Below are 17725 nucleotides of genomic sequence, written 5' to 3' on the forward strand. Positions count from 1 at the left end.
TGGACCTAGTGGTCAGGGGTACCTTTACCTTAACCTTTATTCTTTAGGATGCTTCTTATCCAACCATGGTGGGGTGGTGGTAATGCCCATGAATCCAAAAAGGATTGATAAAGGTTCAGCGTGCCTTAAATTGGGATTGATAGGATATAAAATCACATTCTGGATGAACTTTGTTTGGACAATGCCACCATCATTTAATTATTTGGAACATAACATGCTCTACTCCTTTTTTGTAAATGCATTTAGAGCAGCATTTCTCTTCAAATGACATTAATCCCTATTTTAAAACACAAATAACCAAAGCTCTTTACAGAGTAGTCCACTGCCAATTTAAGATTTTGCTTTGCAAACACCCAGATAGTTGAGCAGGTTTAGAGCAGCTTCCTCTGCAATGTTGCTCAAGGGTGTGGTGATTATATTTCACTCTTGTGTAAGAAACACTAGCTCCATTTAAACCTTTCTTGACCTTCACACTCATCACAAAGCTTATGAAAGGATTATGAACACGGCATAAATGCTCTTTGCCAATACTTGCCTTATTGCAAAACTGTATTAGAAGGCTGGAGGGAAATGCTGACAACCGAAAACGTTTCCACTTACCTATCAGGTTACACGTTCTGTGTACATACCCACTGCGGGTCAGAGCTAGTCTAATAAGATTTCACTTGGGTGCGTGAGAAGGTAGCTAAGCCACCTCACCCTCTGAAAGCGATGCCTGTGTTATTACATTCCAAGTTTTACAGATCTGACTTCTAGGATTACCAAATTCTTGAGAGACTCTCCTTAGACCTCTGAAGCATAATTTAGCAAGCAAAATTGCTCTCTCTCTCTCTCTGTGTGTGTGTGTGTGTGTGTAGGATTTTGGGGTGTATTGATCAATGCACACAGGGAGGGTTAACCCTCCTCTCCCATACAGTGACTCCGGCCCCTAGTACTTCCCTGTGTGACAATTAAGCTTCAAAACACTCGACAGGCGCCACTGCGGGACTTTTTTCAAACCTAATCGCCACCTGGGAAGGTAGGCGGAAGAGGGGAGGTTGTATAGTGCCCCACAGCCGTGGAACATTTGAACACAATACGGTACTACCATCAACCCTCCCCACCACAACTTTGCAAAATCTGTTGCAAAATCGCATTAAGCTTGCACTGCTTCTGAAAGATGGATCCAGTTCTCACTAAATGTCAGAGGATTTCTGGCAGTTCCGGTGAACTGGTATTTAATGTGGAACTACAGTTTCTCCTCTGGGTAGAAACTCTGTGATCCTGGGTTGACCTGAATAAAATTCTGGGTTGGAGAAAGATTTACTACTAATTACTTCCCGGCATTCTCACTACCCAGGCTTGCACCCCAGGGAGATCACTTCAGTGCTGCTATGGAGGCGCACTCCATTGTCGCTCGAGATAGACAGGTGCCAACTTTCTGTCAAAACACTGCTATTTTTCTGGGAAACTATGTTCCTTTTCAGAGTAGGGCTGGGATTGCTCCGAAGCTTGCTCCCATCTGTCAAGATGGTGCTTTGAAGGATGGATCAGCATCTATGTATTTCTGAGCCCAGTCACATTCTGGGTTATTTGCACAATCTCTCTCTATAGTTGCTGGTTCTTCAGATTTCATGTGACTCTGTAAAGCAGGGCTGGTGAACTGCAGTGGCAGATTCACAAATAAGTGTAGTGTACACAGAGTTAGGACCCCCTGCAACTTAGCCCACCCCCAATAATTAGTATCCATTCTTAACTGAGTGAATACTTTTGAAACGTAACTGCAAACAATGAATTGTCATTGTTGAGTTATAGCATTTTAGTGTGTTGCGTTGTGTTGTTTCCATTCTTTGCTTATCCTGCTTCCCGTTCAAAGTCAGGGAAGGCTGTTCCATTAGGGTGTGAAGGCTTTCCTCAAATGAAAGTTTTAAACACCAAGATAAACTCATTGGCACTTGTGTAAAGATTACACATGTTCAATCATTGTGTGATAAAAGTGAGAATTAGAAAGTGGTCGCTTACCCGGTTTCCTTCTCTAGAACACGAGTGTTCCTCTTTCCCTTCTTTCTCTTTACCTTCTTTCTCTTTCCCATCTTTATCCATGCAACATTTCCCACTCCCTGCCAGTGGGCAGGATTCCTAAAGAAAAAATTCATTCAATAGTGCTACAGAGGGTTACCCCATTCCAAGCAATGCATATGAGTTTTTAAGGCTGCAAGGTGAAGCAAGCCATGTGGAACACAGCCAGATCCTTTATACTGGTATATTTATTTGTGGCATTTACACCCAGGCCTTTAGCCCCAAAGGTTATCAAGCGGCTTACAAAATACTAAGAGAACTTTTGGGGAAACATGCATAGGTTTGCACTTGTAAAATAGGTGTTTAGGTGTTTGTTGTATTTATAGTCTTACATTAATACCCTACCTTTCTTCCATCATGGAACCCAAGTGGCATCCTCATGGCTCTGAAGAAGTCTCTCAACCGAGCACTGAACAGATTCAGAACTGCTTAGCGACAGTAAAATGGTAGCTTCATGTGCCTTTAGAGCAGGCATAGGCAAACTCCGGCCCTCCAGAGGTTTGGGACTACAATTCCCATAATCCCTAGCTAACAGGACCAGTGGTCAGGGATGATGGGAATTATAGTCCCAAACCTCTGGAAGGCCGGAGTTTGCCTATGCCTGCTTTAGACCATATCCTGGAATGCGCTCTCTCTCTCTCTCTCTCTCTCTCTCTCTCTCTCTCTCTCTCTCTCTCTCTCTCTCTCTCTCTCTCTCCTCTCTCTCAACAGGTTATTGCCAGATTTCTCCCAGAAAGGGCAAATCCAGATTAACCAGGGATGAGATGAGGAGAGCCTGACAAGGACATTAGGTAGACTCTGAAAAGTGTGCACGAGGAGCACCAGCTCTACAAGATATACCCCTTTCTGGAAGCACTCTCCAACTCATGTTCTTCAGCAAGTGATACTCACTAAATACCATCCAGAGGCATGGTATTGGAGGTGATAGACAGCCATCACGACTAGCAACTATTGGTAACCTTACCCTCTGTGAATTTGCCTAATTCCCTCTTAAGGCCATCCAAGTTGGCATCCATCTCCACATATTGTGGAATTGTGTGAAGAGGGAATAATACACACTTTTCCTTAATCGTCCACCATTCAGCTTTGGGGGATGACTCTGGGAGACACAGAGAGAGCCCTGACCACTTAGACCAGCGTTTCTCAACCGCTGTTCCGCGGCACACTAGTGTGCCGCGAGACGCTGGCTGGTGTGCCGCGACGTGCGGCGACGAGAAGGGCGATTTGCATTGTCACGTGCCTGGCGGCCGCCAATAACCAACATTGACCCGCCGGAAAGCAAGATTTCACCTCCTCTTTCCCAAAGCTCGCTGCAAACGAGCCTGGCGGCCGCCAATACACAACACTGACCCGCCGGAAAGCAATATTTGGCAAGTGTTTCTTACAGTCATAATTATAATATAGGGCGGCACAGAGTTAATTTTTTTAACTTTTTTAATGGTGGTGTGCCTCGTGATTTTTTTCACGGAACAAGTGTGCCGTGGCCCAAAAAAGGTTGAGAAACACTGACTTAGACCAAGCAAAATTTTATATCCCTCATCATGACACTTTGGCGAAGGGTCAGAAGTGCCTCGTGCTTTTGTATATACCAACAAATAGCAATTTTAACACAGTGTTGTTTATTTTTCTATTTGTTTCCCTTACCGGAGAGAAAGCACTGAAGCTGTCAATTATAGGTCTGTATCCTGTGCAACGGCACAAGTTGCCTGGAAGGAACGGTCAGACACAGAGATAAATAGATCAAAGCTACAGTTTTGCAAGTCATCTGAACCTAGCACTTCAATTCAACTTGTGTAACAGAGATCAAGGGCAACTAACTTTGGCAGGGATTTGGTCAGGATTTGCATACAAAACTTAAATAAAATAATGTAGCCTTAAAGGGGGCAATATATATCTCTCTCTCTGTCTCTTGCATACACACTGCTTCTTTTCCTTATCCATGTACCTGAGGATATGTTGATCAAAATGTAATATTGTTATAAGTTTTAATTATTTGGTGGCATGCTTTTTGGGGCTGTTAAAACTTAAAATAAAGAACAAGAAGAAATAGTTAATGATACTTGGAGCCAGTAAATTTGCTCTTGTAGGGTGGTGGGCTCAATCTGGCCTGTTGTCTGCTAGTTAGCCTGGACCCGACTGATCCTTAAGCAAAATGCATGTGCATTTCAGAAATGGTCCTTCAGAGCACACAGGCACCAGGTGACACCAAACAACAGAGCAACACAAAAGTATATGGCAGGTATGTCCAACAGGTAGATCGTGATCTACCGGTAGATCACTGGATGTCTGTGGTAGATCACTGGTAGATCACTGGTTCCCCCCAAAGAAGCTCAACAACTTTGGCTCCCTTTAAAAATGCTCAACATTTTAGCCCTTCAGCCCCCCAAAACTTTTCCTCCCATCTCAGAAAAGCTCAACAACTCTGACCAGAACCCCTAAAAAATGGGCCGTCCTCCTTCCTAAAAAAATCTCAACAACTTTGACCTGAACCCCTAAAAACGGGGCTTTCCTCCTCCCTAAAAAAGCTTAACAACTTTGACCTGAAACCCCCCCCCCCCAAAAAAAAGGTGGTAGATCACTGCCAGTTTTTAACTCTGTGAGTAGATCACAGTCTCTTCAGAGTTGGGCACCCCTGGTATATGGTAAGTGTTCTGCAACTAACTAGGGATGGGTGAACCTGCCAATTTCAGTCCCACTCATTTTCTCATTTTCCCATTTTTCAGTGTTCTGCATTTAGGCATCGTAATTATTTTTTTTAAGTCCTCGTGAAAATTCATCAGCGCTTAAGCATGAATTTCTCCTAATATACCCATTTTTGCAAAGAAATTTTCCTGAATATAATGCATTTTTAAATGTTATTTTCACTTATACTGTATTTGCATTTTTATGCACACTTTACTCCAGTACATGCATTTTTGTACACACCACTTGACTGGTGAACTGCGTTCCAAAATTCAGAGAAGTGTTGAATTTCAAAAGATGGCTGTGTTTTGGTTTGTGCATTGTTTCAGAAAAAGTGCAGATTAGTAGGTAAGTTCTCCTTCAAATGTGAACTGATTTGACTTTCTCCCCCACCCCTACTCTTAACTAAGCAATTTTCCAAGACATTCAAATAAAAACAACTATTTAAAAAAATCAGTTTGGGGGGGGGGGATATTTTGAGAAAGCCAGCCTACCATCCAGGCACGCAGTTATCTGATCCATGGTAGGTTCGGGGTTATTTCTTAAGAGCGAATACATAGACATCACCATCCCAGGAGTGCAGAAGCCACACTGGGAGCCGTGGCACTTTGCAAGCCTTTCCTGGAATGATAATACATATCTAAATGGATAGTCCATACAAAGAAACATTGGCTTCTAGAGTATCATCCTACTTTTCCTGATCTCCTTTGCCCTCTTATGAATTACTCAGTAAACAGTTACTAAAAAATGCATCCTGTGCCCAAATTCATGGCTGTAGCAAAGGGCAGAAGCAGCAGGAGAAGATTTGAAGTGTCAGTTGTAGCTTTTGTTCTTTGACATGGGGCACTCTGTCCTGGCTCCTGCTAACAAACTCTGCCCTATATCCCATTTAAATTTGCTGAATCAGAAGCATTAAGTCTCATTTAAAGGGGGTGGCACCATTTGACAGCAGCCTGCTATACAGGGATTAAGCAAAAGCTTCCCCCATCCTTCTATATCCATGCTAGCTGTAGCTAGCTGGCGACATTTTTGGAGGTGGGCCAGTGACCAAGCTGGCAACGTCCCAGACAGTCACGGGCCAAAAAGAAAAAGAAAGAAGTTCTGGAAATGGGTGATCCATTCTCAAAAGCTTGAGTCATAATTTGGCTCCGCTACTGACACCATGACAAGTAGTGTTACTACTACTACTACTAATAGGAAGAAGAAAGCAGTTCGGTTGCAATCTGTTTCAGATCCTGCCATACTCTTGGTGATGTCATTGACACCATAACAGGGTCCCAATCATTTCCCAAGTTCCATCACCTATTTTCTATTTTGGCTGCTGTGGTAGATATTATGGCAGCCGCAGGCTTCTTCTTCCTTCCCTTTTTTTGGCAGGAAAATGCAATTTCCCCAGGGTCGCTGGCACACATGCCAATGGAAGGAGGGTGGGAGGGAAGGAAGGCTGTAATGCTAACAGCTGGATAAGAGGAGTGGAGAGGGAAAAGTGATGTGTTTTAATTTGTTGGAACCCATCCAGAGTTAGCAGCTCTTCTCCAGATTGTCCAAACCCAATCTGGCCCAAGAAGAACAATGGGGCTGCAATGCTTGCCTTGGACTATAGACAAGCATTACAGGCCTCCAGATTTTTTATATATTCTGAAACTTGGGCAAAGTGAACTTGGACAACATCTCTTATTTTACTCTCACCTGAATGGGATGGAGCTTGGTTTTTGTAGTTCCAACTCCTTCCACGGTAGTTACTGCAGCGCCATACAACAGGCATAAAGGAAGTAGGCATGAGTTGGCTGGATAATGTCTTTGAAATGTGAAGGAGAATTTTGAGGAGTAAACCACGTTTTCCCAACTCACTAGGGTCATTTTTAGCCATGGATGGTCTCAGGGTAGCACAATCCAATATGCTGCACTGGACTGAACTCAAAATGGTCACTCCCCACCCCAGAACTACCCATTCTTTCCCAAACTGCATTCTCCATTAACCTATGTACTGTATATCAATCGAAAGGAGTGACAGTCAGGTAGAGCAGGTCCTCTTCAACCCTGGGTGCCCCTGGGTGTTAGTAGACTACAATTCCATTATCCTCAGTCAGCATGGATGATGGAAGTTCTAGTCCAACAACATCTAGGGGCCCAACACCCAAACTAAGGACCCTAAAGCCATGTGCACCCTTTAACTTTGAAGCACATTCAAAACACATTGTTTACCTCAAAGGATTCTGGGCACTGTAGTTTACCTCTCACAGAGTTGCAATTCACCACCGTCCTTAACAAACTACAGGGCCCAGAATTATTTGAGGGAAACAAGCAGAGCCGTCTCAAGCAGGTCGGGCACCCTGGCGCTGAGGCGCGGAGATCGCTCCGGCGCCCCTGCCCTCGCAGCACGACTTCGCCGCGAGTGACCCCCTGCCGGCCGGCGCCCTGGCGCCCCGCGCCACCGGGACTACACCTAGAGCCGGGCCTGAAAACAAGGTGCTTTGAATGGGTTTTAAAGGTGCGTACACAGGCAAAGTGCTGAGGAGGGACTGCAACCACCCCTCAAGAACTCGAGTGGGGGAACAGTTAGATTTTGTCCACGGCAGCAGCCTAGTTGAGCAGGGCCTTGATGCTCTGAGGAGAAAAATTCTGCCATGCAGGCCCCTTAACCCTTCATGGCCACCAATGCTCCTCTTCCCCTCAGAGTTTGCCCCTCATCACCCGCTGCTTTCTTCCCTGTCCTCTGTTGGTACCACTGTCAAGTCTGAAGCAAGTTAAAATGGAGGCAAAATGGAATCTGAAGCAAGTTAAAATGGAGGCAGACAGCCTCTAGGTATTCAGAAGGTCTTTTTTGCACATTTCTGACAGATGCTCCTCTCAGCCGTCAGATCAAACAACAATTCCTGGGATTATTTGTGGGAAAGCCATATTTTTTAATGACATCAAATTTTGGTGCAGTTATCTGCATGAAGCATCTTTCCCTTCCTTAAGGATACCGTATCTTCTTGGTGTCTGGGTTGTATGTCGATATCATCACTGTGCAAGCCCCGCAGCCTCCAATTCCACAGCCATACTTCGTTCCTGTGAGGCAGACTTGCAGTTATAGTGGAGGGTTAAGGAAAATAAGTGCTGACTCCTTGTTTAATATCTGAATGTCTGTCTGTCCCCGCATGACATTTTTCACATTACTTTTTATTTCCTTTATGGGGTGGAGGAGAAATGAAGAGAAGGCACTTTATCAAGATGGTGGCTAAGTTTGAGAAGGCTTTTTAAAAAAAACCCTCTACATTTTAATGAATATTTTTAATTTAACTTTTTATGTAGCCAGAGGCCTCATCTGCGCTACACATTTAAAGCAGTATTGTACCACTTTAAACTGTCACGGTTTCTACCAAAGGATCCTGAGAACTGTAGTTTGTTAAGGGTGATGAGAGTTATTAGGAGACTCCTATTTCCCTCAGAGAACTATAGTTCCCAAAGTGGGTTAACAATCCCTCTTCCCAGAGAATTGTAGTTTTTTGGGGGAAATAGGGGTCCCTTAATAGGAGTCTCAGCACTCTTAACAAACTACAGTTCCCGTGATTCTTTGGGGGAAGCCATGACTGGTTAAAGTGGCATGATCCTACTTCAAATGTATTGTGCAAATGGACTTACTTAGGAGTAAATATGCATAGAATTGTGCTGTAACTATTGCTCTGTTGTAGTTTCTACTGAAATACGTTTAAGAAAGGGTGCTCGGTTCACACATAATGTCAAACCATAATCAAAACATACCTCAGTTTGTAAGTCAACAACAAACCATAAACCGCGGTTTAATGTTATGTGCAAACCAGAAGTCCTTGCTTTTGAAAAGCCAAGAGGGAGAATGCAGTAGAGCTGTAGAGAATGCAGCATCAAAGAGATGCTCCTCCTCCTTGTGGAAGCCAATTTACCTTAGCTAGAGAAAGCATACATAGCAGGGCACCACCAGAATACCAGTAGGAAAATTGCAGATATTTTGCCCAAGTAGCTCATCCCTTGGAACTAGGGCCAGCCCTCCCATGCGGCAAACTGAAGCAGCTGCTTTGGGTGGCAGAATCCCACTTGGTGGCACCCCTGCAGGTGCCCTGCCTGACCTTGCTGGGGTCATGCGGTTGCGGCTGCGGCGGTAGCTTCCGGTGAGATCTTGTGAGTTTTCTGCAAGAGTTCTGCAAGATCTTGTGAAATCTTATGAGTGCTCTCTGGAAGCCACCACTACCACACAACCCTTGTAAGTGAGGCTACACAGCAGCTTCCCATTTCACCTAAGGGGGAGCAAGAGGATGGGATGCTCCTGCCTGGAACTATTTCCATTCATGGGTTAATTACTGAAAGTGTTAACACCTCTGCTTATTCTTACTTCTACTTCATGCTGATTTTCTGTGAACCACTGACTTAACAAGAAAAACAGGCTTGCTCCATTAAAATGTCTGACTGCAGAGATTAACCTCACTTTATAAATTGATTTTGCAATATTTTATGCCCCAGAGTGTTTCCAGGTCCTGCTAAAATATTATTTTCAAACTTTTCAATTATGGCCCCAAATATTAGGCCCCACAAATACCCCAGAGATGCATTTTAAATAAAAGGACACATTCTACTCATGTAAAAACACGCTGATTCCCAGACTGTCCGCAGGCCAGATTTAGAAGGCAATTGGGCCGGATCTGGCCCCTGGGCTTTAGTTTGCCTACCCATGCTCTAGACAGATTAATAAAACAAAAAACATTAGAGGGATGGACATTCTAGCAGCTGAACTTTGTGATTCCACACTTTATCTTGAACACTAAGTTTTAGTAAGCTTCTAGTGCTAAAATATCTATTTAATCTTTCCAATGCATGTAAAATTGAATTGTGGAATAGGATGCTTCTAGACTAGGACTTGTAAAAAATACCCTAAGAAACGTGTTGTCAAAGTATAAGATTTTTTCACAGAAAATGTAACTTTAGCATGAGTTTGCGTAGCTGGTTGTACAATGGATAGTAGAAAAGGATATATTCTACATACAGTGTCCAGCATATTCAAAGAACATCCATAATGGCTATCATTTCTGGGGATGTTTAAATATCTGCCCTTGACAAAAGCTGAGGGGGAAATGTTCAGTCGGGCTAACATAAAGGCCCTGTGTTGGGCTGGAATTATTAATTTTGAGATATAGGTGACCCTGTTATCTGTTGTATTTAAACCACAGAACTTGGGGGAGCAAATTATATTTACAGCTGACTCGAGGTTTTGTTTTTTAATGTCCCTTAATCTGGTTTGAATATTGCGATATATTGCTCACTTGAATTATACCTGGGTTCCAAGTCAATACCAATAGATCTGATTTTGCTATGTAAGAGTTGGAACCATCTGGATTTATAAGAGTCCCTAAGTAAGTCAGATTGCAGATTTGAAGGTTGGCAACAAAAATGGCAATGCAACCAGTATTTTATAGTGCTAGTTCTATACCTACCCTGTTTCTCATATTTTAAGACATACCCATAAAATAAGCCATAGCAGGATTTTTAAGCATTCAAGGAATATAAGCCATACCCCGAAAATAAGACATAGTGATAGGCACAGCAGCAATGCCGGCTGCGGCAGGAGGAGGAAAAAAATAAGACATCCCTTGAAAATAAGCCATAGTGTGTTTTTTTGAGGAAAAAATAAATATAAGACATGTCTTATAATATGAGAAACACGGTATAACTATACCTAGTTCTGCACACATCATCTTCTGCACACACTTGATTGAACTTGGGAGCCCCAGGATACATCTCAATAAACTTTTCAAATCGGTAACAGAATAGTTATGCAACGCAAGAGCTTTAAAAGGATACGCCCCTTTCTCAGGTAATTAAGCAGCAGTTCTTCAGGATCGGCACTTTTCTCTATCACCTGCATTAGAAAGGAAAGGGAGAGACTAGAGAAACCTAAAAATACACCTTGCTTAAGAGGATTACCTACGCTTTTGATGAGAGGAATTAATATCACATGCTGTTTTTCTTCAGTTTCTCTTATTCACATACAACAATGCAGGTCTTATCAAAGCACAGGGAAATAGGAACGCAAGTTCAGCTACTTGGGTTGGTGGCATTCCAGGCATTTACTCTGCATCTAGAGTGCTCCCATCGCATCTTTTGAAATATTGATTTATGCCTTGATTTATGACGGGAACCATTTTGGGGAGAACTTGGATACTGAAGAAACTTCAAAAATATTTGGAATCCAAATCCTTCTCCCTTATTTGCATTTAGTTTTATTTGGATCCAGCATATAAGGTTTGTAATTTTTTTTCTTTTTTCTCTTTTGGAAGCTCTGCTTAACTATGATGTATTTGTAGAGGAGGAGAACAAAGCAGAAGAGTAATAAAATACATGAATGGATGAATGCCGTTATGAATTTGTGGGTGCCAGACACCTGTAATTCCTGGATCCAGGAAGTGTGAGAATTTAATCTAGCCTTGTAACCACTTTTAAACACTGCCAATTTCAATAGGACAATTTCAAATGTGCTTAACTCTCTCCCACTGAAATCAAAGTGCCTCTTTTATAGTTAACTAGACTTATAGTTGAAAGTATACAAAGCACAATTAGTGCATGCAGTTTTCTTCCTATTTGAAATAACTGCAGAATTCAAGTTGCTAAGAAACATGACACATGTATTTTAATCATTTCCTCGTCCTCTCTGGGTGAAATATCTGTAAATATGCAGATGTTTTATTGTCTTTGTTCTCAAGTGGAGAAAACACGAGAAAGTAAACACATGGGTGCATTTTAAGCGTTAAATTGCACGCATACCTCTCTCTTTTTTTAGCAGGAAGGGATATTAATGTTATTTGATTATATTTCATTAGGGAACCTTTCATTGAATGTCCTTTTTATTTCAGATTGTTGTAGGGCACTCACAGTGAACTCTTGTCGTATTTTCATTTTTTAAAGTTTGGCGATATGGTATTGCAACCGATTACTATAGCTTATAGCTATAATAATAGCTTAATCCATTTCCAACAGCATAGCTCTGTCAGCTGTTGCTCCATCCTCATTCATTTTCATAAGACCTAGGCATTCAAACACTAGAGGAAGTTTCTGCAAAGTTTAATTTAGTAATGTGAAATAAACATAGTTGACAACTCCAGTCAATGATGGTCAATGAGACAGAGAAAGAAAGTCCTAACTTGTAAACAATGACGTTGAAATGACAGAAGATTGCAGGGGAAAGATGTGTAATTTGTAAGGTCATGAATAACATCTAGAGAACATTTCAAATATTCTTTGTAGATACAAGAATGTGCCCCTTGTCCTCCCCCCCTTTTAAAAACACACTAAAGTACTAAAAGAAATCCTTACCTTCCTTCCGTTCACAAAAAAAATGAGCTCATCCGATTGTTGGGGATTAGCCATTCTGCCATATGAAAGCACACCTTGAAAGTTGTCAGATATTAAGCACCAGGAGAAAAAAAAAGATTCTACAGTTGCTTCCACCACCACTTTGGTCTGTGTTGCCCAGAACCGAGCAACAAATTATATAGGCGAAGAGGAGGAGCCAGAGTGGCTCTAATCATGAATTTAATGGATGGTGGTAATAAATTAAGGTTTCTTGCAGGTGGCAGATGCTTTTGTATCTAAGGTTTTGTTTTAGAAAAGCAAAAGAACTGGTTGACACAGAAACCATTGTAAACCTCCTAAGCGAGTATGCCATTCTGTACTGGTCTCCCTTTTCAATTGAATAGGGCACTGAAAGGTCAAAAGAGGAGGTGCCAGCGGAATTTCAGAGGGAAAGGAGCTCGAAAAGTGGAGTGCCACTAACGAGAAGGCTCTTCCCTCACATTGCCATAGAAGTGGGGCTTACCTAAGGATGGCAAGACTGGCAGATCTTGACAATGTGCAAGTCAGTACAGGAACAGGAATTCTGTCAGGTGTCCAGGCCCCAAACTGTATAGGCTTTTTAAGCCAATGCAAGTAACTTGAAGCAAGCAAGCAGCGAGTGCAGTTCTTTCAGAATTGTTTGCGGCAGGTCATACCGATGAAAAGCCTACCTGCTGCATTCTTCATACTGTTCTGCAATGGCACCTCCACACAGAACACATTACAGTAGATCAGACTTGAAGTTACCCATGTGTGAATCACCGGTCCAGGAATGGCCAAAGCTGGAGAACCAGTACCAAGCACGCTTGGTACGTATAGGTAGCTAGTGCAATTCTAAAAAAGTGTTTGCAGCAGGCCACTCCCAAGTTGAGGCCTAGCAGCTACATTCTGCACTAATTATAGCTTCTGAATCTACTTCAAGGACAGTCCACACAGAGTACATTACAATTTTCCAATCCGAAGGTTAACAGCCAGAGCCGTAGGTTATTTTGCACCCCTGGCAGAACCGACCCGATTCCGCCCCCTAGCCATGAACAAATTAGCTCTTCTTTATGCCTCTCCTCCAACACCCCCCCTTCACCTTGTAGTGAATTCTTTTTTTGTAATGAGTTCTGATTGAAGGACACCAAGATGGGGAAGGCTGACCTAGATGACGGTATACTGTATAGCCGTCTCCCCACTTACGCGTGGGTTACGTTCCGGGGCTCTGCCTGCATAAGTGAAATTGCATAAAGTGGGGAGCACCCCACTTTAATAGGGAGAAGGGCATGGGAGCCAACTCCTTGGGGCCAAGGTTGCTTCACACCCCCCAAAAAATATTTGAGGGCCCCCCTCCCAGTTAATGGCCATTGTCAATCAAATAGTGTCCATGTGCTTCATCTTGTGGTCAATTATACAGGGCGGGGCTTACCTGCCCCCCCCCCCCCAATATATTTTATTCAAGTTGGCACCCTTGAGGGAGGGAGTGACTCCGGAGTAGGTAAGCTTTGAAGTTGGTGTGGGCCCTCTTCCTTGTCCTGCTTGGCCGCAGGCAGGGAGTGCTAGCTGGACAGGGTGCTGGCCAGCGGAGGGTCTTGGAAGCTGATTTTGTGCGCCCCCTTGCCTGCGCCCCTGGCAGGGGCTCACCTTACCACCCCCTAGCTATGGCCCTGTTACCAGCAGTGTTTGGATCACTGTGTCAAGGCTCTCCATGTCCAGGGATGGCAATAGCTGGCAAATCAGCCAGAGATAGTAAAAGGCACTGCTTGTGGAAGCCACTTGAACCTCCAAAGACAGCTCTAGGAGCATCTCCAGGTTATGCACCTGTTCCTTCAAAGGCAGTGCAACCCTGTCCAGAACAGCTAGCCTCCCCAATTCTTTGACTTGAAACTACCTATCCATGTTGAGTAGTTCCTGGGATTATAACCACAGTAGGATCAAGGTTGACCGAGATGGGAAAAGGTATCAACATTACATATTTCATTCCTCCTCCGAAACATTTGACTCTATAACCACCCTCTGCTTAACACGCCAAACACTTGTGGGCGGTTTCAAGTAAAAGATCAAAAATGGAAGCTTACAAAGTTTATTTAGGTAATAGGACTCCGAGGTACATCTGTCCACACTAAAACAGAATGGGACTTTTTGTTCAACAGAAATGAATACCAACAGTTGTTGTGATCACATAACATTAACAAGCTTGATTAAACCAGCAAACTTTTCCCAGACTTAGGGTACTTACAGATGACCAGGTTATCATTCATTTTGATTTGTTTGCACGAAATTTATTGAGGTTATACACGATTAATTGATACTGATTTGTGTGGAAATTCTAGTACATCACATCAAGCAATTGTAACCCTACATTTTCCAGTGCATCTTCCCAACACTTTCCTTGCTACAAGAAGCGCCATTTAGAGGGAGGAGGGTTTGTTGCACAAGAGTACCAAATACACTTTAATTTCACAACCCAAATTTGCTACATGCAATCGAATTCCCCCTGCAAAATAGCAAGTCAGGAAGTAGAATACCTTACATGCAACCATGCCAACAGATTTTTGCATTTTTCTACCAATATTACAATTTTTCTTTGCACAGAAATGCTAGTCTCTCATTAAAAAAACACAGGAAGAGCCTGCTGGATGAGGCCAATGGCCCACCTAGTCCAGCACCCTGTTCTCACAGAGGCCAACCAGATACCTGCGGGAAGCACACAAGCAGGATCCAAGCACAAGAGCCCTCTCTCCTTCTGTGGTTTCCGGCAATGGGTATTCAAAATAATACTGCTTCTGACCATACAGACAGAGCACAAGTCTATTCTCCATTTGTTCAATCCTCTTTTAAAGGTTTCCAAGTTGGTGGCTATCACTGCCTTTTACGGGAGTGAGTTCCAGAGTTTAACTATGCGTGAGGTACTTCAATGAACATCGTTGAATGTCCATGACTTCTAGTGTTATGAGGGAGAAAATATTTTATCAATCCAATTTCTCCATGCCACGCCTAGTTTTATAAAATTCTATCATGTCACTACTTACTTGCCTTCTCTCTAAACGAAAAAGTCCAAAATGCTTTCCTCAAAGGAAAGTTGCTGCAGTTCCTTGATCATTCTGATTGCCTTTTCTGAACCTTCTCCAACTCTCATCCTGTGCATCACCAGTTTTTCCTGCTCTTCTAAACAAGTTTCAAAAAGGTGTGAAATTATATCACAGCACTTGTGCACTTAGGCTGCTTTCAGACAGGTACTTATTGATGGGTGTTCCTTGTGCAGTTTTTTGCACAATGTCATTGGCATCAAAATGCTAGACTGTATATTCTTCCCCCTTTAACCTGCATTTACCCTTCTGGGGGGAGGGGCCTCCCTATTTAAAAAAATCCAAAACTGTTGACAACAACCCAACTGTGATTTCTGAACAACCTATTTACAACATTAAGTCCCCGCCCAGAAGCCCTCTGTAAGATTTAGTTCTGCTTTGGGTGAACAAACAAAAAAAGGGAGGTGCCACCAATCATAGAATCTTTCCTCCAGCTTTATCATACATAGCACAATTTGCCCAACGTCCTCGCATCGTTACACTGTGTGCTTCCTGGCGGCCCACACCAGCCAATCCTGTGAAGCAAGGAAAGGCACATCAAAATACAGGACAAGTTGTACCAGATGGCACGGAGGGGAAAACTCACAACGCTGCCATTTTCATATTGATCCAAGGTGCATGCAACGGTGTAGGTGCAATTGCACATACACAGCATTGGTTAAGTGAAATGCAAAACCCAGGCCTGAAGTTTCACCAGGAAAAAGAATGTGAGGACAAGGACTGTGAGTGTCAGCAGAGATGGAGAACGTGGGGTCTCCAAGATATGGTTGGACTTCCAACCATATGGTATGGGGGCATTTGGAGTCCAATAACATTTGGAGGGGTACCAATCCTGGATCTCTGGGAATCCTAGTAACTGCCATTCCCTTAGCTGGAATGAGTGCAACTAGAGTCTTCTTCCTCTTCCTCCCATTAAATTCTTTGCCATTCTATCACCCATGAGCACGGCAGGGATTTTTTTTTTTAAAAAAATTATATTGCACATCTCTAATTCAACTTGTTGAGAAACTTCTGAAAATAAATTAAAGTGCGGTAAAGTGCAAGCCAAGTGATTCAGTCTTCCTGGCAAAGCTACACACGAGAGTAACAAGGTAAGTGTGAAGCAATATTACTTGCAGGCTTCATTACTCGTGCACCTGCATACTTAATCAATTTTAACCCATGCTATAGTTAAAAAAGGTATGATAACAAACCACATAATCAAACAACAGATCACTCCTCAAATTATTTCCTTTGCCTTTCAAGAAATAACCTGTGTGCTAGCCTTAGGAAGTGGAATATGCATCTTTTAATGTGCATGGTTTTTATTGCCTAGTGCTTGATATTCTGGAAATACAGCTTATCTTACACAACACAACCATCACAGGAGATAATGCATGCACCAGACGGCTAAGATGCACAAAGGGACTCTTCCTGGCACCTTGTACCTTTTAACAGTCAGCAGTCATTAAGCAATGCTGTCTCACACCCTGAGGATGTTGTCTGATGCCCCACGCAATCTATCATGCAAACCACTACACAGTAGATTTCCTAAAGCCAAAACCAGCTCAAGATTTATTTTACCACAGACCTTGTTCAAAGTAAATAAAATGTATCAAAGTAGGCAGGTGCTTAGTGGCAGCCAATCCTGGCATGTGGGAACAAGGAAACACACAGCATAATGAGATGAGGAGGATGCAAGGCAAGTTCGGCTACCATCAGCCTTCGCCAACCCAAGTCCCTTCAGCTCCAGCCATTACAGCCAATGGTCAGGAGTGATGGGAGATGTACTCCAAAGCATCTCAGGCTCACTATGTCAGGGAAGGCTGAATTAGATATTGCCTGAAGTTGGGGAAACTGTACATGATTGCTGTGTCTAGTAGTCAGCACATGTTTTTCTGTGACATTTAGTAATACCTTCAAAACTGAGGGAAAGAGGTGTGAAAGAGGCAGAAGACTGATGGAAAGGTGGCTAGAGGTTGTAGGAAACTTATTAGCTAGAAAAAAGGAGGGGATGGTGAAATAGGACCCTGGGAGAGGAGGGAGAGTAGACAGGCAAATGGGTTAGGGAGGCAGGAGACCCATGGAACTGCTGAAGGGGGCTCCAGGAAAGAGATGGAGTACGTTAGCACTAGGAACCTAGCAAGGCAGATAAAAACAACCACCAAATGGTTAGGCCTTTAACTGTAGCTGCCTAGTACCAAAAAGTGTGAAAATGGTAGGAGACTCTCATGTAAACGAATATGAAGCCTGCAATATAATTCCCCACAAGAAAGCAACTACTGAACTAAAATGAAATGCATTTGTTGATAAAGCACTGGAAGATGTTGACTTGAAGCAGTTAGCACTTCATGGCACTTTCTGCACATTCCTGGTTCTTCTTCAAAGGGAGATGTCCCATGAAACAGTGGACTTAGTTTTTTCATCCTTTGGGATCTAGAAAAATGAATAAATAGTAAACGGAACGATCAGTCTCGAAGAGTCATTGCTACGGCTTGCTGCTAAATCAGTTTGGATTTCTGTGAAACTGATTCAACAATACCTGAAGGCAACGAGAGGAAGTCACTGGAGGCACAAAAGATTTAAGGTGCCAT

At 43.0% G+C, this 17725-nt stretch overlaps 2 protein-coding genes across 2 annotated transcripts in view; both read right to left on the reverse strand.

The window, feature by feature from the left end:
- Positions 1-12222, reverse strand: part of LOC118095633 (aldehyde oxidase 4) — a 58449-nt gene extending 46227 nt beyond the window's left edge. Inside the window, exons 1-7 of the mRNA XM_035136882.3 lie at positions 12064-12222; positions 10555-10612; positions 7710-7806; positions 6430-6538; positions 5235-5361; positions 3703-3764; positions 2002-2118 (exon numbers count right to left, since the gene is read on the reverse strand). Coding sequence (XP_034992773.3) covers positions 2002-2118; positions 3703-3764; positions 5235-5361; positions 6430-6538; positions 7710-7806; positions 10555-10612; positions 12064-12117 — 624 coding nt within the window. The 5' untranslated portion in view covers positions 12118-12222. The remainder of the gene's footprint in view (positions 1-2001; positions 2119-3702; positions 3765-5234; positions 5362-6429; positions 6539-7709; positions 7807-10554; positions 10613-12063) is intronic.
- A 1910-nt stretch (positions 12223-14132) lies between these two features.
- Positions 14133-17725, reverse strand: part of LOC118095602 (aldehyde oxidase) — a 56945-nt gene continuing 53352 nt past the window's right edge. Inside the window, exon 35 of the mRNA XM_035136851.3 lies at positions 14133-17567. Within this exon, the coding sequence (XP_034992742.2) occupies positions 17514-17567 (54 nt within the window). The 3' untranslated portion in view covers positions 14133-17513. The remainder of the gene's footprint in view (positions 17568-17725) is intronic.

This window comes from Zootoca vivipara, chromosome 1, assembly GCF_965207765.1.
Source record: "Zootoca vivipara chromosome 1, rZooViv2.hap1.1, whole genome shotgun sequence".
Taxonomy (NCBI): domain Eukaryota; kingdom Metazoa; phylum Chordata; class Lepidosauria; order Squamata; family Lacertidae; genus Zootoca; species Zootoca vivipara.